This window comes from Natator depressus, chromosome 1, assembly GCF_965152275.1.
Source record: "Natator depressus isolate rNatDep1 chromosome 1, rNatDep2.hap1, whole genome shotgun sequence".
Lineage (NCBI taxonomy): Eukaryota > Metazoa > Chordata > Testudines > Cheloniidae > Natator > Natator depressus.
The window spans coordinates 287,498,774-287,521,593 of record NC_134234.1 but is presented as its reverse complement, the minus strand read 5'-3'; the positions used below and the strand labels follow the sequence as shown (position 1 = coordinate 287,521,593).

Below are 22,820 nucleotides of genomic sequence, written 5' to 3'. Positions count from 1 at the left end.
TGACAGTGGATGAAGATCAGCTATCGAAGCTCATATAATGCTGATCAGCTGCCATTGATGCCATCAACCAGGATATGTTGCTTGGCTTGCTTGTGCCACCTAGTGTGAAATAGATGGAGCTTCTCTTAGATGACTGTTCTTTTCCCTTGGAGTGGCCACAGAGGGTAACTGGTGCTCTACCCAAAGGGCTCATTTGAGGTACAGCAGGGTTCAGTTTTTTCACCCCTCTTATTCAACATATCTATGATGATGCAGCATGTGTCGCAGTGCCTTCAGTACACTTTTAACACCATATAAGCCTGACCCAGTTCCTGGCTGAAGTTGGAACACTAATGTGGGCAAGCTGGCTAAGGTTCAGTCCAGACAATATGGAGGTGGTGCTAGATTAGGGAAAGTATCACCAGAACATGTCAGAGACTGTGCTGGCATCTTTCAACGAGGTATCCATCAGCTTTTTACTGCCCGACTTCACAACTTCCGCATGGTGTTAGATCACTGTTTGCTTTTAGAGGATTACAATTACAGCACTCTGCAAGAAAGCTGTTTAATTCCACAAGGTTGTGACCTCGTCTCTTGGATATGGACCATTTTCCATGTTTTGCCACTTTAACATCTGCATGGTCCATGAGGCTGTACCTAAAATCCCATTGGAAACTAACACTGGTGCAGTGGGCCACTGTCTACTTGTTAAGTGGAGCATTATTCTAGAAGCACACGTAATGAGTGCTTCATGAACTAGCCTGCCTGACAATTGGTTTCCAGCTGGAGTTTCATGTTGGTTTTAGTCATGATCAGAAATGGTTTAGGACTGCTTACATGAAAGGCAGTCCTAAACTGCCTCTGTCCTCATGAGATAATGTTACTGTTGAAATTAGAATCTCAAGCTGAAGTTATCTCTGCTTAAAAAAGAGGGAGGGGGCCTTCTGGCAGACACTTTCCATTAGGGCTCCTCAGCTCTAGACCTCATTGCCATTTTGCTCCAAAACAGTTCTGTTAATCTGTTAATCTCCAGGAAACACGGCAAAGCCCATTTATTTGTTCAGGGTTTGGGGAGGGCTGCAGAGAGGGGTGGACAAGGATCTTTCTAGGGTTGGGTACACCTGCATTTTCACTTTGACATATTAGGCAGCTGATGCTTCTCTTGTGTGAGTGGTTTGCAATTTAAAGTGTTTAAACCTCCAGAGCCTGGGATAACCATCTATTTTTGTAATCAAAACTTAAAAACTTAAAAAATAAAAAAATTGATTTTTGTTTGTAGTATAGATGGGACAAAAGTGTTTTAAGAATCATCATAGGGATGCTGTTTACAGTTTAGGTTGCATTGTCCGAACCACAGTGCTACAGAAAAAACTGTTAGAATACATACTCACTTACCCAAGCCAGACAACCATGAGCTAATACTGTCAGAGTTGTAGTGTAGATTGATCACAGTATAGAATCATAGAATATCAGGGTTGGAAGGGACCTAAGGAGGTCATCTAGTCCAACCCCCTGCTCAAAGCAGGACCAATCCCTAACTAACTATAAGATATAAGTATAAGACTGCTGAAAGTGTATTTGTTAATTCATTGCCATGGACTACCCAATGTGCCTCACGTTCCAAAAAAGGGAAGGCCAAGCAATGCTAATCATGGCCTTCAAAAGAACAAGCAATCTTTTCTCTTTGTGCAACAACTCGATCCTGAGTAGAAGTTTAAAACAGAGTAGCGATACCTATTCTCCCCCCCAACTTGAGATCCATTAGTAAGACTCAGAGAAGTAGGGCTTGTAAATAAGTTTGATTTTGACCCAATTATACATGGTTGTAACCATCACATATGGATTCATTTGCTTTTTATGACAAGTTTCAGAGTAACAGCCGTGTTAGTCTGTATTCGCAAAAAGAAAAGGAGTACTTGTGGCACCTTAGAGACTAACCAATTTATTTGCTTTTTATGTTATCAAGCAGATGCAAGTCGCTCTGTACAAACCATCCAGAAAGTAATGTCCTGTTTCAATACAGGTCCCAGGCTTCTCAGTCTGTTTACCTCAAAAGAAACAGGAATTTATTTCATCTACATTAGAAGTGTCGAGGACTCGAACCCCCAACGGCATGGTTCGTTGTCTGACCGGAGAGAGACAGGCAACAGCAGCAAGGTCCGAATTCAAAGCTCTTTACTGAAGAGTGCACACAACAATAGAGAGCAGCCTATCTCCAAAGAGAACCAGCAGCCTCTAAGTAAAACTAATAGGTTTGATGAAGGGCTGAGGTAACTCTCTTGGGATTTGAACTTGTGGCTCCAGGAGTGATGCTAAAAAAGCCCGATATTCTGAAATATAATGCTTACATCACTAAGTCAACCCTCTTCTTGTTTTGTCAGTTATTTAAACAATGGATTCTTTCAAGTGTTTCCACCATTCAAAATGGCAGAAATATGAGGACATTCTCATCTCTCAAGATCTCCACCATTTTGATCTGAAAATTTTACAAGAACAGTTTACTAGATTTCATCTACACTGAATACACATCTTAGTCCTGATTTTGAATCTCAAGTTGAATCCAAACCTGGTTCTGGATTTGAACACCACCTCTTCAGCCCATCTGTTATTTTAGAAGTAAGACAGTTTTGTATCACTTAACTGTATCACAAACTAAGTTTCACCCCAATACAACAAAAACAAAAAGATATAAATTAAGTCATAACCTGAGAGCAGGATAACTGGGTGTGAGGATATACCTTTCAGATGGGAGTGTACTCTGTGTGGCACTTTTTCTACATAAGGCTGAGTGTGGAGTGGAAGCTCTTTCCTTTAGTCTCTCTTCAAAACAAAAAAAGAAAGAGGTAGATGGCTCACCTGTGATGCACAAAGCTATGCATACACCCCCAACAGATGAAATTCAGATAAGCCCCCTTTTGTTCAGTTCAGCGAGCTGAGTTTGATGAAATTATCTGAGTAGCTTAATATAGAAGAACACTTGGAAATACCCTTCCAGCTCCCCAGGATGTGGCCTATAAACCACTCAGGGTTTGTCCAGACTACTGCTTTGGGTTGTATTGTATTGTAACAGATTTTCCATTAACTCAAGTTAACAAATGTAATTGTAAATGCTAACAATGGACACTCAACTGAGTGTGGCCTGGAATAAACATTTGTGATCCCAGGTTACAACATGGAAATAAATTAACACAAGCTACAACACAACCAAACATTGTAGTCTAGAAAAAAAAAACAGACAGGAGAGTGGTTAGTAGTTTAAATATCTAAGTAAGGTAACAGCCTTCCATGGAAGATAGAGTGCCGTGTGGTTTACTGTGTGTGGGTCTATTAGAGTGAGCACTCTCCAGAAGAAATATTTGACAGACACTGGAATTATTAATTGAGTTATGACTAAAAGGGAGTTACATTGAGTCTGACACTTCAGGCAAGAAAGGGAAGACCTAATTAGCATTGAAAGGAGGCTGGGCAGAAAGGCGTAATGGCACACAACACTCCAGGGGAAGAGAGGAGTTGAAGGCCTTCTGTTAGGCAGTACCTGAAGGAATGTGCAGAGAGGGTTATATGTACCTACCCAACACTTTATCCAGGTTCAAACGGTTCCTGTGAAGTGCTGTGTGTTGCAGGAAAGAAAACCGAGACGCATGCCTGCCTACTTTAGGAATGCTGGTTTTTGTTAAACATTGGGTACAATGAAAAGGAGTACTTGTGGCACCTTAGAGACTAACCAATTTATTTGAGCATGAGCTTTCGTGAGCTACAGCTCACTTCATCGGATGCATACTGTGGAAATTGCAGAAGACATTATTATATACACAGACACCATGAAACAATACCTCCTCCCACCCCACTCTCCTGCTGGTAATCGCTTATCTAAAGTGATCATCAAGATGGGCCATTTCCAGCACAAATCCAGGTTTTCTCACCCTCCGCCCCCCCCACAGACAAACTCACTCTCTTGCTGGTAATAGCCCATCCAAAGTGACCACTCTCTTCACAATGTGTATGATAATCAAGGTGGGCCATTTCCTGCAGAAATCCAGGTTCTCTCACCCCCTCACCCCCCTCCAAAAGCCACACCCACAAACTCACTCTCCTGCTGGTAATAGCCTATCCAAAGTGACCACTCTCTCCTTACAACGTGCATGAAAATCACCTTGATTTTGTGTGTGTATGGGGATGGGGGGGTGAGAAAACCTGTATTTGTGCTGGAAATGGCCCACCTTGATTTTCATGCACGTTGTGCATAGCCAGAATTTCACCCCAAGTATCCATGTGAGTAAAGCACAAATGAGTGGAGGGGTGAGACCCACCCCTGAAACAATAGGCCAGGGTACAGAGCTACTGTGCAGCCCCTATTCTAGCCTATGAGCTAGAACAGCCGCCACTGCTCCGCCAGATGGGTGGGTACTGGGGCTCTTTCCCTGGTCCACCTGCAACCTGCCACAACATGGCCTCCTACATCAGCCCATGCAAGGCTGGTGCAGAAACCCTGCCTGTGGCATGAGGGGTATAGATGCCTCCTCCATGCAGCTCTTTCTTCCACACCTCCTATACAGGGCCAGAAGCCATCCCACTGCACCAGGGTAAAATTTCACCATTTTCTATTATGAAATATCCAGACTAGTGTAAATAATTTATCTCACCATTGAAAGCTGATATCTACTATTGTGGAGCAACGTAGCTTTCTACATAATACACCTCCCTTTTTTTAAAAACAGCTTCTAAAAGCCACGTCAGCAAGTTAGACAACAATGTGACCGGAAGAATGGTCCAGTGGTTAATGTAGCCGCCTGGGACTTAGGAGACCTAGGTTTAATTATTTTTTCCTATGTAACTTTGGTAGGAGCCTCTTCGTGCGACAGCTCCCCATCTGTAAAGTGGGGATGATAGCACTGCCTCACTCACAGAGGCATGGCAAGGATAAGTACATGAAAATTCTGAGGTGCTCAGATACTTTAGGACTGAGAGCCAGTAAATACACACCTAATTCTAGACCAAACAAGTGAAAAGAAATTCATCTCCCCCAACCACATTACTCATTAAACTGAGTAACAAAGTAGTCAACAGCCCTGAAATATACCTACCATTTCCTTGAATGCGCTTTCAATAGCCCCAGTAACAAGGCTTTCATGTTGGATCTTCTTCTCTGTAAAGAAGCGTGTTGGAGGGGTGTTGGGTGAGCCCGGAGCCCCAACCCCGCCACGCAGAGAGGCTGCCCTGGTTAGAGTTCTGCTGTTAGCTACCATGCTTTCTGGCTCCTCTCCTAGGCAGGTTGGGGGAAGGACTGCAGAGTTCTTCAGGATCTCCACAATCTCCTGCAGCTGCTCCACAATATGGTGATGAAGCAGTTTGGATGCTACAACAGCTGCCCCAGATCCAGCATGACCATCAAACAGTGACCAGTAGTACAAGCTGATGCCATCATTTTCCTGTTTACGAGAAAAAGAAAAAGAAAATGAATATCACTACATACACAGTTATCAGTGACCCTAGCACCACTGACAGGTCAGCTACAGTAGATAAGGTACAACTAACTGTCCCATGATACAGAGAGTAGGTTTCTTTCTGGAAAGGAGAAATATGTCATGTCACTTGGCTTCCCCCCTCCTCCAAAAGGCTCATAAATTTACAGTTTTCAGCATACTACACCAAACATGCCCAGGAGGTACGACACCTCTGGGATAGGAGGCTAGTTAAATATGCCACTCTATCTTTGCCCTCTCTCCCTTGTGAATGACAAATGGGCCACTTGCAGTGAGGCTAGATACTTTTGTGACATGGTCATTTATCCACTGTGAGGTTCCCAACGAGCTTTCTAATAGTAATAACTAGAGTGGAGTGAATAACTGACTTTTTGGTTGGCTGGCAGTTCAGAAAAATAATTTTAAAAATTCACTGTACATGGTGGTCTAACGGAAGCCAATATTTTTGGAATTTTTGGTAAATCGAAACATTGGAACAAAAATTGCTTTGGGTCAAACAAAATGTTTTATTTTTTTCATTTATGGGCATTTTAAACCACTTTTAAGAAATAAAAAGCAAAGGAAACGAAGGGCTGGATTCATAAAACCAACGACGCGGCGGCTGTGGTAGTGGTGCCCCCCACCTTATGCCCAACAACCCAGGAGTCAGGCTACTGACTAGCATGTGGGAGACCCAGGTTCAATTCCCTGCCCAAGAGCAACTGCTAAGGCGGGGAAGGAAGAGGGATTCTTACCGGGGGCCTATCCTTGGGCCCTGCCAAAGGCTCCATCTTTCATATTGGCATTTGAAGAGTAGGTGCCTGATAAATTTGAAGCCTTCATTATCAACTAGATATAGGGAAACTATGTGGAGTCCACTTACAACTTCACTGTACTTGGGGATAACTACCAGCAATGGGCCTGGGAAATAACTGTCTGCAGACTCAAGACGACAATACTGTGTCTAATCACATTTGTAAAGTTCTCAGTCATAAGGGCTAGAAACTTACAGCCTGATTCATCACAGTATTACTCCAGTTTTATGGTAGCGCAACCACACTGGCATTAAATTAGAGTAATACATTGCTGGATTCAGGGTCTTAATATTTTTTCGTTTTGTAAGTGAAGCTTGAAACGTGTAGAAATTAATGGGTTAGGCCCCCTCACTCTCCAGGGAAGCCTCCGCAGATAACACTGGTAAATAAATTTTTCAAACCCTGCCATATTTCATGATCAATCCTCTGAGCCACCCAATCGCCCACCACTGCCGTTTTAAAATGGCAAAGAGAAACTTGCTATACAAAGTGATCCAGTTAGTTTTAAACTAAAAGCAGGGTGAAAGGTCATTGAAATGACAATAAAAAGCACCGGATAGGTTTCCCTTATCTCTGCAACATGTTAAAGTTGCCTACGTATATGGCTTCATCTCTATCTACAGCAGGAGCTCATGAGGTTTTTAAGCGTGTTTTTTCTGAAATCTCTCTTTTCCTTGTGTAAAAGTATGTTCTTCTGCTTCTGCCCCTGCTGGCTTTCCCAAATTATCTTGCTGAATAGCTGTACTCATGTGGTCTCTACTTCCCAGAAACACTTTTGAGTGTGTATCTCACTGGTCAGTGGGTGTTCGGTGTCCTCTTCTGAGTCTGTATCCATACAGGATATGGGTTTGTTACAGCTTTCAGTTTTGAAAGCCTGCCTCTTTAGCTTGAGACTTAGAGAATCTAGCTCCTAGTTTTGGAAGTCCCTGGTTCAATCCCTAGCACTGGACAAGATGATAACCACCACATAAGTGGGGACTCATGCAGGATTTGTACTGCAGTGGGCCTCATATGTTTGGGATGAGCTTCCTCCAATCAGAAGATGTACGTAACCCACTGGTCTGTGTCTGTTAAGCGTGCCCTTCTGTGCTAATCCACAGAGAATATAGGTGTGTTATAGCTTTCAGTTTAAGATCACACTTTCAGGTCTAAAGGTCCCTGGTGTATCAGTCAGCATGGTGGCTGTCAAAGGTATCTGGAAACAGTGAAAGATTTTTTTAAATTGAAGTCAGAATGGAAGATCATTGCAGTAATAATGAGAACATCCTTGAGTTTCATCACTCAAGTGTGTCACACTGCCCCACTGCATTGTTTCATTCAAATGTAACTTTTCAGTTCTCATTGTGGAGATAAACATATCAAATCTCACTTCTTTGCTGCTTCCATCAGATTACTGGTTTATAAGTTTACAATCTCTTTTTCTCTTTTGGTAAGGTAAAGACGTTGCTGGGCATGATCTGGCACATACCTTCATATCGCCACATCCCGCATCTTCTCCGCAAGTCACAAGGCAGTAATATACATTTCCCAAATCTCTCTCTTTTTAAAAATGAATATGATAGAAAAATACAGCAATGAGAAATTTGTGCTCCTAAGTCATTTTGGCACTTCTGAAAAATCCCACCCTAAAATCACCACTCAGCACATGCTTAATATTAAGTCTCATTGAAGTCAACAGGACCTAAGCACCTGTGTATGTGTTTTGCTGACTCAGGGCTTAATTTAAATGGACAGACACCCACAGGCAAGGTGATTATAGCAACAGACACTGTTGTGATAGAGATATACTTCATTCTGTCACACAGGACAAAAAATCCACCTCCACAACAAGCTAGCACAAGGTCTACACACAACTTAAGTCCCATAGGATTTGTGTTGGTTTGCTACACCAGGATGAATTTTTACCCAAAATGAGCAATGAGTCAAGGAGCACCAAGATGCAAAGAAGGCCATATGAAAAACAAAAAACTTAGATACAGTATATACTCGTTCATAAGCCGAATATTTTTGGTAAAAAGGTGACGCATCAAAGAGCGGGGGTCGGCTTATAAATGGGTATACACCAAAATTTGATGATTTTAAAAAAACTCTATGAAATCATTTAATTGAATATCTAATACATTGTCATGTGTAAACAAAATGAGGGGCTCCATGCCTGCAGATGCTCCAGGTAAACAAAATGTCCCAACCCGCCAGCGGCTTATCCTGACAGGCCGGGAGCCAAAGTTTGCCGACCCATTTATTGATGTCAGTACTGTAGCCTTTTAAAGTTGCAAAGGCTTTGTTTAGAGGACTAGATTGGCTTGAAAGGAATACTAAAAGAGCAGTAACTTGATCTCTTCATGCATTTCTACCAATGGACCTCATAAGTCTCGAGCCAATATAAAAATATAATGTGCAGAATTGATGGAATCTCTAATAAAATTGAAATAGCCTGTTATCCTCACAGACATGCCAATCTACAGGGCTGCTTTGAAATAAACAAAGAATAATAATAATTTGAGTGATAAAGCAGGTGACATTCCTGTATAAAATCCTACAAAATCTATAACTACAATAATATACCTATTTTCATACTGGTATTTAAAATGAACGGTGAAATCAAAAGAAAAAGGTCTGCTTATCACGCAGCGTTCAAACTTAAAGTTGTTGAATATGCAGAAGCAAACAATAATTGCGCCGCTGCTCGTGAATTCTGTATCAATGAGAAGCAAGTAAGAAAATGGCGAAAAAATAAAACACTAAAAGACATGCCAAGAAGCAAGAAAAAATGTTCGAGGTGCACTTCATTTCCCGAGCTGGAGAAAGATCTCAATAATTGGGTTGTTGAATGTCGACAAAATGAGCACATTGTCACTAGAACTGGAATTTGTCTGCGTGCTCTACAAATGTCGAAAGATGACAAATACAAGTCAGTAAAGCCATCAATGTTTGTCGCATCAGCGGGTTGGTGTACTCGCTTCATGAACCGTCATAGTCTCTGTCTTCGTCAGACAACAAAGTTAGCGCAAAAGCTGCCGAGAGATCTGGAAGAAAAAAATTGAATCTTTCCAAAGGTTTATTACAGGGGTGGGCAACCTACGGCATGGGTGCTGAAGGCAGCATGTGAACTGATTTTTCAGTGGCACGCACACTGCCCGGGTCCTGGCCACCGGTCTGGGGGCCTCTGCATTTTTATTTAATTTTAAATGAAGTTTCTTAAACACTTTAAAAACCTTATTTACTTTACATACAAAAATAGTTTAGTTATATATTATAGACTTATAGAAAGAGCCCTTCTAAAAATGTTAAAATGTATTACTGGCACGCTAAACCTTAAATTAGAGTGACTAAATGAAGACTCGGCACACCACTTCTGAAAGGTTGCCAACCCCTGGTTTATTATAAAATATCGAAAGGAATATGCATTTGAACTGTCACAAATAGGAAATATGGACGAAACACCAATGACATTCGATCTCCCGAGCAATAGAACGGTAACCAGTGTTAGTGAAAAAACAGTTTTAATTAAAACCACTGGCCACGAAAAAATCCATTTTACGTGGTTTTATGGTGTTTGGCAAATGGATCAAAGCCCTCTTGTTATTTTTAAAAGAAAAACCTTACCTAAAAACATGAAATTTTCTGCTGGTGTCATTGTACATGCACACAAAAAGGGATGGATGGATGAATGAAAGTGGGACTATTGAATGGCTGGGAAAAGTGTGGAATAAGAGACCAGGAGCACTTTTCAAGAAACCTGCTATGCTCATTTGGGACATGTTCAGGGCACACAAGACGGATGAAGTGAAAAATGTGGCCAAAAATATGAAAACTACTTTGGCTGTAATACTTGGAGGCTTAACTTCAGTTCTACAACCACTTGATGTCTGCCTGAACAAACCCTTTAAAAGACAGGCTACGCAAATCGTGGTCTGAATGGATGTGCTCAGGCATAGTGAAGTTGACAAAAGGCGGGAATCTTATGAAGCCCGAAATCAATCTGGTCGCCCAATGGATCAAGGACATGTGGGTGTCCATTCCCTCGGAAATGATAGAAAAATCATTTAGGAAATGCTGTATCAGCAATGCACTCGACGGGTCAGAAGAGGATGCCATATTTGATGATGACGCAACAGAGGCTGATGATGAGAAGGAATCTGAGTCTGAAGACGACACTGCTGACATCTACGATGACAATGCAGGTGCAACTGTGACTGAAGCCGAGTTTAATGAACTGTTTGGTGAATCAGAGACTGATTCAGACTTTGAAGGATTTTAAGACTTTTTAAAGTCTCATATTGTTCTAAGTTACTTGTTACATATTTGTTCAGTTATTACATATTGTTACATATTTGTTCAGTTATTATTATAAAAACAGGGTTTTTTTGTTAGATTACATTAAAATAATTCTAGCAAAACTTTTGAGTTTCTTGTGACACCAGCTTTTAAAATGTAGCAGGGGTTGGCAAACTTTGGCTCCCGGCCCGTCAGGGTAAGCCGCTGGAGGATTGGGACGTTTCGTTTACCTGGAGGGTTCACAGGCACGAAGCCCCTCAGCTCCCAGTGGCCGCGGTTTGCTGTTCCCAGACAATGGGAGCTTCAGGAAGTGGCACCACTGGGAGCTGAGGGGCTCCGTGCCTGTGAATGCTCCAGGTAAACAAAACGTCCCGACCCGCCAGCGGCTTACCCTGATGGGCCAGGAGCCAAAGTCTGCCAACCCCTGAAATATAGGGTCAGCTTATGAAAGGGTCACACAGTTTTTACCATTTTTACTTATCCATCTTGGGGGGTCGGCTTTTAAACGAATGGGCTAATGAACAAGTATATACACGGGTAATTTCTCAGAGGTGTGTCACAAATCAGAATGTCAAGAAAGGGCAGTCAATCTGAGCTACTACATCCTAATCCTAGCATAAAATCCCCTTTGCAATATCACATGTTTACCCCATCACTGAAAATTCTTGCAATTCAAAATGCTAATGAGCTCTATTGCTGAAATTAACATTATTAACCTAATGTTGCTCTAATGACATGAATCTTTCAAGACATGAATTATAAAATGATTAAGTAAACCTCTCTCTAGCTGATTACCTTCCCCAGACCTGAAGAAGTTGGTCCAATAAAAGATATTACCTCACCTACATTGTCTTTTTCTAACTATGACTTAACAAAACATGATGAGGGCCATACTTACAGAATGGGGGACTGCCTCCTGTAAAACAGTGACTGAAAAGGACATAGTAGTTAATAGTGGACATGCAACCCAACATAAGCGCCCAGTGCAATGTTGTCACAAAAAGGATTAATGCAACCCTTTATGTATAAAGAGGGGAGAAGTGAGTAGGAGTAGAGAAGTGATATTACCTCTGTGTACAGCATTGATAAAACCCATACTGGAATACTGAATCCAGTTCCGGTGTCCACATTTTAAAAAAGGGATTTTTGAAAAACTGGAGAAGGTGCCAAAAGAGCCACCAAAACAATTATAGGGCTAGAGAAAATGCCATATAGTGAGACATCTGAAGAGCTCAATCTGTTTAGCTTATCGAAAAGAAGACAGAGAGGTGATTTGATTACAGTGTATAAGTATGTTCGGGGTGAGGAGATATACTAAAGGGTTCTTTAATCTAGAGGAGAAAGGCATAACAAGAATACAAGGGTGGAAGCTGAAGCCATACAAATTAGAAATAAAAGGCATGCATTTTTATCATTCAGGGTGATTGACCACGGAAACGAACTATCAAGGGAGGTGATGGATTCTCCCATCTCTTGCTATCTTCAAATCAAGACCAGCTCCCTTTCTGAAAGATATACTTTAGCCAAATGCTACCTAGGCTTTTAGTCAAACCAAAGTTATGGGGTTCAGTACAGGAGTAACTGGGCAACATTTAATGGTGTGTGATATACAGGAGGTCAGATTAGATGAGCTAATGGTCCCTTCTGGTCTTAAATTCTAGATATCTGTGAAAGCAGCATCCCATCCAATCTCATTAACTTGAAACATGGGGTGAAATTCAGGCAACTTTGGCTTCAGTGGGACCAAAATTTCACCCATGGCTTAGAATCACTCAAAGTTCACACTAGTGCTGATTGAAACAGTTCTTTCAAAGCTGTTTTTCCATAGAACTATAATTTCCCATGAAGTACCATGGCCAGTGACCCCTAGCACAGATGCCCTTCCCTCACAGAGAGAGGAGAAAGTGGTGCACCTTGGAAGATGCAGTCTGGCTAAAGAGCCCAGCCCACAGAGGAGAGCATAAGGCACCTTAACTACAATTCACATGAGACTAGGTGGCGCAATTTTTGAATACAAACACTTAGTTTTTCAGCTGAAATATTTTGGTTTTTGATATTCCAAAAAGTTTAGCGGGTTTTGTCAAACTTTTCAGCAGAAGGGCCTCCCCCCACATATTCTGACTAGCTCTAATTCACTCTTTAAGGAGAGGAAGTATTAATACCTCTCAGCAGGATAGAAGTCATTAAGACCTGCACAGAGCTGTCCACAGCAGACTGCATTTTGCCTCTCCCTGTTTGGCAGTTTCTGCTTACTGTAGTTCTCTCACTTTTTTTTTTTTTTTGGGTGCCATTTACTGGTGTGGTAACTCTTCGTCTTCAGTTACTGTAGGAAGGCTGTGGCAGCTCTCCTCCTCTGTCTGTTATAGTGGGAAGGTGCCAGGATGGGGCAGAGAGGAGAAGAGCTGCTGCCTCAGGTGATTTAGGAGCAGAGCTAGAAGTTCTGCTCCTGAGTCAGTTTCTCCGTTTAAGGAAGACCCTTGCTGGTCAGAGGGGATGCTATGCCAGGTTGGCTCTCTGGTTCTGTCAGCAGTGCTTCTTCTGTAGAAGTAGTATTCTCTGGACAAGTGGCCTTCCCTGGATTAGGAAGGAAGCCTGAATGAGTCAGCGTACACACACACACTTCCTCGGCCTCCCACTTGCTCGCTTATGCCCCTAATTCCTAACTTTACTACTCATGCACCAGCTGGGTGCATATTCACTGGGCTCTGCTTCAGGACCAGAGAGAGCAGGCCGCACTCCTGACACAGCTACAGCTCACACTCTCCCTCTCCTCCCTGTCACCCATAACTACGGGAAGAGGAAGGAATAGTGTCATCCACAGACATGCCATCAGCAGGGCTACAAAACACATGGAATTAGCTCAGTTTCCTAAAGATCCTGCTCTTGGGGGCTGCTCCAGCCAAGAGCCTCAACTTCACCAGAGCAAGGAAGGAAATCAACTTCCTCTTAACCAGGAGGGCATGGATGGGGGCAGACATAGCTGCTCTAACCCTATCTCCCTAAGTTACGCACGTGAGAGATCATTCACTGAGTTCCAGTACTGATTAGCTCCTGCATCCCCTGAGGCAGCACAGCAGACCACGGGCCCCCTCTGCAGTATAATAAAGTATCAGACACCAGAAATCCCTGACAAACAAAATATTTTACCATGAAATGAATTTGGAATGATGAAGCTTATCTGTTCTAACTTGGCAGGTAGCATGGGTCAGTGGAGGGGACACTGAACACTCGGGAGACCAGGCTTCCAGTCCCAGCCTGCCCCTGGTATGCCGTGGGACCCTGGGCAAGTCATCTCACCTTTCTGCACCTGTTTCTCCTTCCACACTTGTCTATCTTGTCTGTTTAGACTGTAAGCTCTACAGCGCAGAGACTCTCTCTCACTAGGTGTGTGAACAGTGGCCAGCATAATGGGGCCCTGATCTCATTTGGGGCCTCTAGGTGTTGCTGTAATGGAAGTACTGATAACTTCAAAGAATTCTATTAAACAAAATAATGTGTTTTAGTTTGGGGCTAGAGAAGACGTGGAACACATGGCTACCTAACTGGCAATCTTTCCTGAGAGGGGACAGGCAGGAAATCATGAGACTCTTTTTGTTTGTTTGTTTGTTTTTTTAAAGAACAATTTAAAAAGGCTCCTTTTAAAGCAAGTATTTATTTATTTTCAGCTTGTGATGCCTCTGGGAATATGCAAGTACAGGAAGAGGGATGGTCCAATGGGAAGGACATTGCCTGGGACTTGGAAGCCCAGGGTCCGTTTTTTGCTCCTCCACAAATTTTCCTTGTGACACTGGGCAAAACACTTCAGGTTGGTCTACACTGGCAAGTTTCTGCGCCACAAGTTATACCACTTCTATTAAAACATTGGACTTAAACCACTGATGTGTGTCCACACAATGCCCCTTGTGACGCTGGAGTGCATCCATAAGAGTGCAGCTCTTAGAGCGGCAAAGACAGCAGTGCATTGGGGCAGGCACAGCGTCACGTGATGCAGGTTTCCCAATCCCATTGTTCCATGGGCATCCTACTACATTGCCAGCTGCTTTTCAACTGAAATGGGGGGGGAGGGAAGAGTGTGTGACAGGGAGTGTGCGCGTGTGTATGGAGGGGAGAGAGAGAGACAGTGTGTTTGGGGGGATAGAGAGTGTGTCAGCACGCTGTCTTGTAAGTTCACACAGTGGCAGGAAGCAACCAGTCCTGAGGCAGGGGGAGAGGGAAACCCCCAACATCAGCCCCCACCGCTCTCCCTGGGCTCTCTGCACAGCACAGCACAGCTCTCTCTCTCTCTCTCCTCTCCCCCCTCCCCCCCCCCACCCCCATGCCTCTGTATTCAATAGCATAAGCATTCCACATTAATGGTTTACTTTGTGTCCAGGAGCAGATCAGCACAGCACCCAGCGGCTGTCAGAAACGGTGCTTTGAAAGGGGAAGGGCACATGTCTCCAGGGTAGCCGAGTTCAAAACAATGAGCAGAGCGGTTGCTTGAGGCATTATGGGACAGCTCCAGAGGCCAATTACAGTGCAGAAAGCAATCAAGTGTCTACACTGGCAATAGAGTACTGGAGCCTCTGTGCAAATAGCCTTACGACTCTCGTCAAGGTGATTTTTTTGCAGCGCTGCAGCTGAGGAGTTTCTGCGCACAAAGTGGCTTGGCAGTGTGTTCCCGTCTGCAGTTTGAGCACCACAAGCTACTTTACTGCCCAGAAACTTGCCAGTGTAGACAAGCCCTTACTCTCTTTGCCTCAGTTTCCCACCTGTAAAATGGGAATAATGGTAGTTCCCTACAATAGAGAGGTGTGAAGATCAAAATATTGAAGACTGTGAGACATTCAGACATTACGGTAATGAGGGCCAAAAAAATACTTTCTTCTGCTTGCACTGGTAAACTTTTGCTGCTGCTTAATGACTTGGGTCACATGTTTTTTTATTTCAGCGGCAGTCGCAAAGAAAAGCTTTGAGTAGCCAGAATGGCTAGCCAGCTGGGTTTTGTGGCGGGATAGTGGAAGAGTGAAGCACACAGTTCACAAACAATTTCCCTGTGAAATTAGCTTTAAAAAAAAAAAACACAACAGTTCAAACTGTCTCTCAATCCTGCCTCTCCCCCTCCACTTCTTGTTTGGCTGGTCAGAGTCCTTCGACTAGAAATTTAATGAATCAAAACAAAGTAATAATAATATGAAAAAATCTAAAGTGTTTCTTTTTTAAATTTGGGAAGGATACAGACCTCTGACTAGGCACCGGAGAGATGATTGAAAAAAAAAAAAAAGCAGCCATCTCACCGCACTGAATCCCAAAATGCATTTCTAGTCTGCTGTGAGATGTAATCAGCTTCAGGCTCCTCTGCTACTGGACCTGGCTGAGAGCTAGGACAGCAGTCTCCTGGTTTTGTAATTATAAGAAATTAATTCTGACCTTTTAGCAGGCTTTAGATATGTGGCCTTTGTTTTTAACAAAGCAAAAGACAAAGAATCATGTGAGAGACTGCGTGTATGTGCACAATAAGAGCTTGAATCACTGACAAAAATCATACAGTACACAGCAATACAATTTGGGGCAAACTTTCAGGCAGGCTGGAAACTAGCCTCCCATTGCACATGAATGCAGGTGCAAATCTCAATAGTTACATATCCAACTATTTGATTAGCACCTGCAATCTCATATGTTGTAATAGCTCCTGCAATGAATCATAAGTGCAAAAAATGCACCCAAATTTTTTTCCAAATGCACCCTCAAATTGCCAGCTGGACCACTGAAAATATATACCTGTGGGTCTAACAATAAACAGAAGTGGGCCAGTTGTCACCTTCACTAACCAAATGGTTGGGAAAACACCTCCTGATGTCACAAATGACATGCACAGTAGGCATTGTTGTGCAACGAACCTTAAGTCACACAAAAAATAGATACTCTTTGAAACTGGATATGCATGAATGACACTACAGTGTTAACCAATCAAAATTATTCTGCTTTAAGTTAATATTGTCTCATATTAGTCAATTATAAGTACTAATATTAAATCCTGCATTCTGACTGGTCAGCAACCATGGCAATATCCTAACACAATATAATAGGATGGAACTTGTTTTATTTACTTAACTGTATCTAATATTGTCAGGGCACTCTCTCCTCCCCCCAGCTGCTGACGATCCAAAACACTGAATTTAATGATATTTTAATATAGTTTCTAAGTATAATCTTTGCAAATTAAAACAAAATGTCCAATTTGGGATCAAACCTAATTAAGTCAACGGGAAAATTCCTATTTACTTTAGGATCAGGCTTTTGGATTCTTGTCTTCTGCTGCTTTTGTTATTTTGTTAGTTTTATTAAAAAAATAAAAATAAAAATGTTAATTTCCTTTTTCCAGGTTTCCTTGCTTTTTGTGGGCAAAAATGTAGCCTTGCATCCCTTTCTTGCTTCACCGCCACTGTATAGTCCCACCCTCCTCCTCTTCTTGGGAGGCTCTAACTTTACAGCTCAGCTTTGAGGAATCGGGTCCCAGTCCTTTAAGCTGATGCACATAGGCAGCTTCCTGTCCCCATGCAGAACCCCACTGATTTCTATGGGGCTCCCCCATGTGGACAGACTCCCACACGGGTGCAAACAGCTTGCAGGATAAGGTCCCTAGGGCAGTGCTTCTCTCCCACCTCCAGCTGCAAAGGAAACTCTGCTGGAAGCCACTTGGTGATACTGCACCAGATGGCAACTTCTCTTGAAAACTACATTTCAGTATTGCTTGGCAGGCATCTCACACATCTCCAAGTAGCACTTCAATCGTTCTGGTTCGGGGGGCTGGGGATTTCCAGTTACTTTGATCAAATGTTAAATGAAAAGGATTTTACAACTTCCAAATTTGGCTGCCATTTAAAAGTCATACAAGCGTCCCAGGGAATGTGAGAAAAACAGAAGATAGGAGAAGCAAGAAAAGGCATGTGAGCTTGCAGAGCATGTTCTGTCAAGTAGTAAAGAAATATGAAGAAAAGAAAAACGGTATTAATAAATCAAAAGATTTCAAAATTTAATTTGCATTTTCTTTGTAATTGCTTTAACTATTTTAAATACCTTTTCCCTTAAACAATTATTTAATAAATCCTTTCCTTCTTCCCCTCGTCCTTCCTTATTTACATGGAACCCTTTAATAATCACAGTAAGATTTCAGAGAGTGTGTCATTCTGGGATATCCCTACTGAGTGGCTGCAGAACTCAGTTTTGGCCTTTTTCCTAACAACCCATGAAGTGAAATAACATCCCAGCAAGACACATGCATTGAAGTGTCTCATCTCTATTTCTACATACTAATGTGATGCAGAAGTGCCTGCATTTTACATAATCTTCCTCATATTAAAAAACACAAAATCCTATCATATTAAAAATACAGTATCCTTAGCACTGGGACAACACCAAAGACAGATACAGACAAAAGATCTGCTATGCTTTAAATAATACAAATAATTAATAATAATAATAAAGATGTGATGTCTTGTCTTTTTTCATAGGTTCAGTCCAGCACACGCACAACTAGAAAAAACTCTGCTAGCTGCTGGAGCAAGACTGCCCTCTAGTAGCAAAGTTTCTCTAGCCATGTGCTCCCTCTTTTGGGAAAATATTATATTTGCAATTTTAAATCTGTAAGCAGTAGTCAGATACATGACTGTAAGGTGCACTGCCCCATAGTGCTAGTACATGTTATAGCATCCTCTCGTGGTCTCTATTTAGCAAATATGGAGGTAAATCTATAAAGAAAACGTACTGAGGATGGGATAGCAAATAATACCGTAAATATTGTCATGCTATCAAAGACCAATCGTGCCTCATCTGGAATACTGCGTTTATTTGTGGTCGACCTCTTTCAAAAAGACAAATACAGCAGAAATTGAAGAGGCCCACACACAGGTAAACATTAGAATTATTGAAAGGCTTCTGTGTGTAGGAAGATTGTAAAGATTAGGACTGTTCACTTGAGAGAAGAAAGGGCATGAGAGCAGTATATTAAATAACAAATAGTATGGAAAAGGTAAACCTCAGATTCTATAAACCGTTTTTCATAACACGGGAACATTTAACTAGGCTGGCAGTCAGCAAGTTTAAAACTGATAAAATAGTTTTAAAACGTAATTAACTTGTGGAACTCTGTCATCATGGAGAAGATAATAATGAGAACATCTATTGACTAATGAGTTACATTTAGATCGAATTAAAAATCATGTAAACTAGGGATATAAAACCACTAACTGCTTTTGATTTGGAAAAACATATTCCCTTTGGGCAAACTATTACGGAAATAGATAAACATAAGGTTTTTACCTTCCTATGAAGCATTTGATTGTGGCAACAGTTGGAGACAAGAAACCAGATTAGTCGGAATATTAGTGTGATCTGGCATTATACTTCCTATGCTCCATGAACGTCGAAACAGTATATTAAGCAGGAAGACAAAAACAGATGCAACAGTTAACTGTATGTGTGTCAGATTAGCACTATACTGCAGGATACTAGCATGGTCTTCACTTGTTTTAAAATGAAATACCAAATGAGGTACACATGTGCAATTACTGTGACTGTGTGTACAAGTCATGCATTGCATGTTTACATGGCTATTATGATCAGTTGTGCATGCAAATACTGAATAGATTTGCTGAATCTCAGTGTTTGTTTGAACTAGTTCAATGCATACCTGAATGACTATTTTGCCTAGGCAATTGAAAGTTTAACTTGTTTAAACATCAGGACCTTGACAAAACCTGTAGAGGAGCTTGAGTAACATTTTAAAAAGAGCCTTATTACTATTTGGTGGCATCATTCTCTGCTGTCCTGGTGTCATGAACAATTTCAAACTCTCACTGATCAAATATAAAAAGATTCCTCTGTCCCAGTTTTCTTGGTTTTGGTTTTGATGTTAAGACCTTCCCCCACCCCCTTTTACCTGTTCATACCCTCAGGGCTGAGACTGTCTTCTACTTGTTTGTACATATGTTTCTGTAATTGAGAAGTTCCACATATATTTATGGTGCCTTTAAAGTAATAATCCTAGTTTGTGAAAGACTGAGTGAGAAATGAAGCTGAAAACATCATGGGGAAGATTGCTGATCTGACAGGCAAACACAAGCACCTAAATGGCACCAATGCATGCATTCTGTTATCGCCACATCACATTTCAGTGTCATGTAGTGTCTGCCTACACATGCCACATACAGTATATTCTACAATGGCTCAGGCTACGATTATGCACCAGGGTTGGAGCTGTCAGCAGGCAGCCCTGCAGCTCCCAGCAGCTCGGCAGCAGGGGGATCCCGGAGCTCCCGAGGGTCCCCCAGAGTTCCCACTGCCACTTGGCTCCCTGCAGCAGCCCAGCCATGGCAGGGGATTCCGCAGCGTTTTAGCCTCAGCGGGTGGCGGTGGACCCCCCACAGCGTTTCAGCCACGGCGGGCAGGGAGGAGACCCCAGACCCCACAGCTGCTGTGGCTGCTGGACCCTCCTCCCTCTCCATTTTGAAAAGGATATTTTTAGTAAAAAATCATAGATAGGTCACAGGCTTCTGTGAATTTTTGTTTATTGCCCTTGACCTGTCCGTGATTTTTACTAAAAATAGCTGTGACAAAAATCTGAGCCTTAATAATGGCCAATCTCCCAATGATTGCAAGAAACCCTCTATTTGACAATTTATGTCAAAATCTGCCCACAGGAGAAATTTCTTCCATACCCAGTGCTCTTAGTGATTAGCGTACATCATGAAGTACATATATCCTTTTAACTCCTATTTATATATAAATATTGAAACTATGCATGATTAAGGACTATTTCTTTTATGAATCCTACTAAGCTCTCTCAATAATATCTTGTGGCAGTGAATGCCACTTGTTAAATATGTATTATAGTAAAAAAGTATTTCCTTTTATCTGCGTTAGATATGTTGCCTTTAAATTTTGGTTACATTCTCTTGGGCTTGTGTTATGAGAAAGGATCGACAGGTCCACCCAATGGACCTTCTCTAGATCCTTCATTATTTTATATACCTCTAGAATGTCCCCTATCATTTTTTGTCTCCTCTCTAAATTAGAAAACCCTTTAAGTGAGAAACATTTTGCCGCATGTGAAATTCAAAATCCGAAAGTGGAGCTAAGTAAAACGAGTGAAGCTTTCTTTGATAAAGCAGAGCCAACTAGGCCACAGAGGGGTAACAAGAAAATCTTCAACACTTAGCAAGAATTCTTGGGTTTTTCATTTGTCTTACACTGTCTACTTATGTTAGTTTGTATTTCTATTCAGACAGCAAGATTAGTGGAGACTACTTACTGAGTTTTCTTTCAGTTGTAGTCCTTCTCCATTTGGCAGTGAGGACCTTCGTTTGGTGGATGTGTTTTTGTTTGGTGTGAAATTAGTGCCTCCAGTTTTCTTCTTTACAAAAAGCACTTCACAACTTGCTTGGTCTTCATTGTGTGTGCTCTTCCCTGCATTTATTACCCTAGAAAAAACAAAAGGCATGTTAGTTTTAGCAAACCTCAGAAGCTTCTACCACTGTTTGCTAAATGACTTACCAAAAATCAAAGGAATGTGGCCAGAAGGTTTCTAAATACTCATAAGCTTAAAGTTTGAACTTTGACATTTATGGGCATAAGATTTATTTATGGGATTTTTCATAAACAAGCAAGCATTTGGAACAGTACAAATTGAAAAATGTAAATGAGCATTTCCACACAACTACATGAGCATTAATTAACTGAATCATTTCTATGACTTATCCATAGAAGGAAAACAAATTTTAAACTAAAATTATATTGGACTGATGCCTGACGAATGGGTGAGTCTGGTAATGTTTGTACTTCCCAGCTAAAATAAAAATTAAAAAAAAAAAAGATTTATAATTGCTCTTTCAGTTTAATTCACATACCTACAATCACCCTCTAATAGCTATGGTTGATAATGGATAGGTCAGCTCCAGAAATCTACTCTGTCCAGTTCCTCTGAGTGGTACAAGCAGAACATATCTACCAGATAGAATGCTCTCTGTACCGATGGCTCAGAATGGAAGGAAGTGACAATTATAAAGCACTTACTCTTAAATTTAAAAAAAGAAAGTAGGAGAGATAGTATGTGGGATGGAAACTTCAAAATGGGGGCTCCTGTCTCTTGCTTTGACAGGCTGACAGAGGTTACTTGTACTATGATGAAGTGAGCATAAGTATTTGATTTATTTCAGAAACTGGACGTCAGTTAATTAAGACAAAAGAACAAGCTCAAACCAACCTTAGATGAAGATTAATTATGCTTTGTTTCAATGTGTGTGTTTGTACTATATATGTTCAACAGACCTGGAAGGTGAGTGTGTACTGACCTGGAAGTATAATAGCCTCAGATATGTGAGGAACCTGTACAACATGGAATTAAGTCCCATTACAACAACGTTAAGTTATTTCCCTTTTGATTAAATGATTGTCTCCTTCCAAGAACACATTTTCTAACCCATCCCACCCTCTCTCCAAACCATTAAGTCTCCTTGACAAATCATTGTTTGGAGGGAGAATACTCCTGTTACTGGAGTTTTGGGCAGATAGGGCTTTTATTTATTAAATATATTCACATGGTTATCAGGAGTGTGCAAAGTACATGAACAACCTGGAGGCATCTCACAACCCATTTAATAAAATCAAACACACCTGATTCCTCGGTCGCTGATATTTTTACCCCACATACATGCAAAAAGACCCACAGTCCACTATAGGCATCATCTTACCTATTCTTACCAGGTTATAAAGTTCCAAATTCTATGTCACTTTAAGATAAAAATTTTAAGATAAAAATGTCCTTTTCCTCTTTGAGGGCGACTTGTTGCTTTACTGTATATAAATGAGTATTTTTTTTCTTTTAGTAAAAGCAACTCAGTTGTACCCTGAAAAACGACAGTCACCAACCATAACCATACTCGTGAATGAGCAGATCTCTGAACACCACCAAACGTTACTATGCTGCAATCTGACATACAAGAATTTGTATGCCGTTAACATCTGTATGCATATTACCACCAGCTGTTTGCAAGGGTTTGTTGTACATAAACATCAACTGTCGATGAAACCATTTTGAGATACTTGCAAGTAAGGGATTGAAGAATGTGTAGTTTCAAGCTATCTGCCAGCAGTTTTGCAACTCTGATTAACTCTTATGCCCAATATTTGCCAAGATGGAGTTTAGATATTTGGGTATAATGGATTTCTGGTCTGAAGGCACATCGTTTTCTGGATGCATTTGGAAGGCAGCGGTGTGATTTGAAACCAACAGAAGTGAAAATACAAA

The 22,820-nt window shown here is 41.5% G+C and overlaps 1 protein-coding gene across 1 annotated transcript in view; it reads right to left on the bottom strand.

Annotated features, from left to right (window-relative positions):
* PPM1H (protein phosphatase, Mg2+/Mn2+ dependent 1H) overlaps positions 1–22,820 on the bottom strand; it is a 207,071-nt gene that overhangs the window by 80,397 nt on the left and 103,854 nt on the right. The window contains exons 2-3 of the mRNA XM_074942136.1: positions 20,826–20,994; positions 5,064–5,408 (exon numbers count right to left, since the gene is read on the bottom strand). Coding sequence (XP_074798237.1) covers positions 5,064–5,408; positions 20,826–20,994 — 514 coding nt within the window. The remainder of the gene's footprint in view (positions 1–5,063; positions 5,409–20,825; positions 20,995–22,820) is intronic.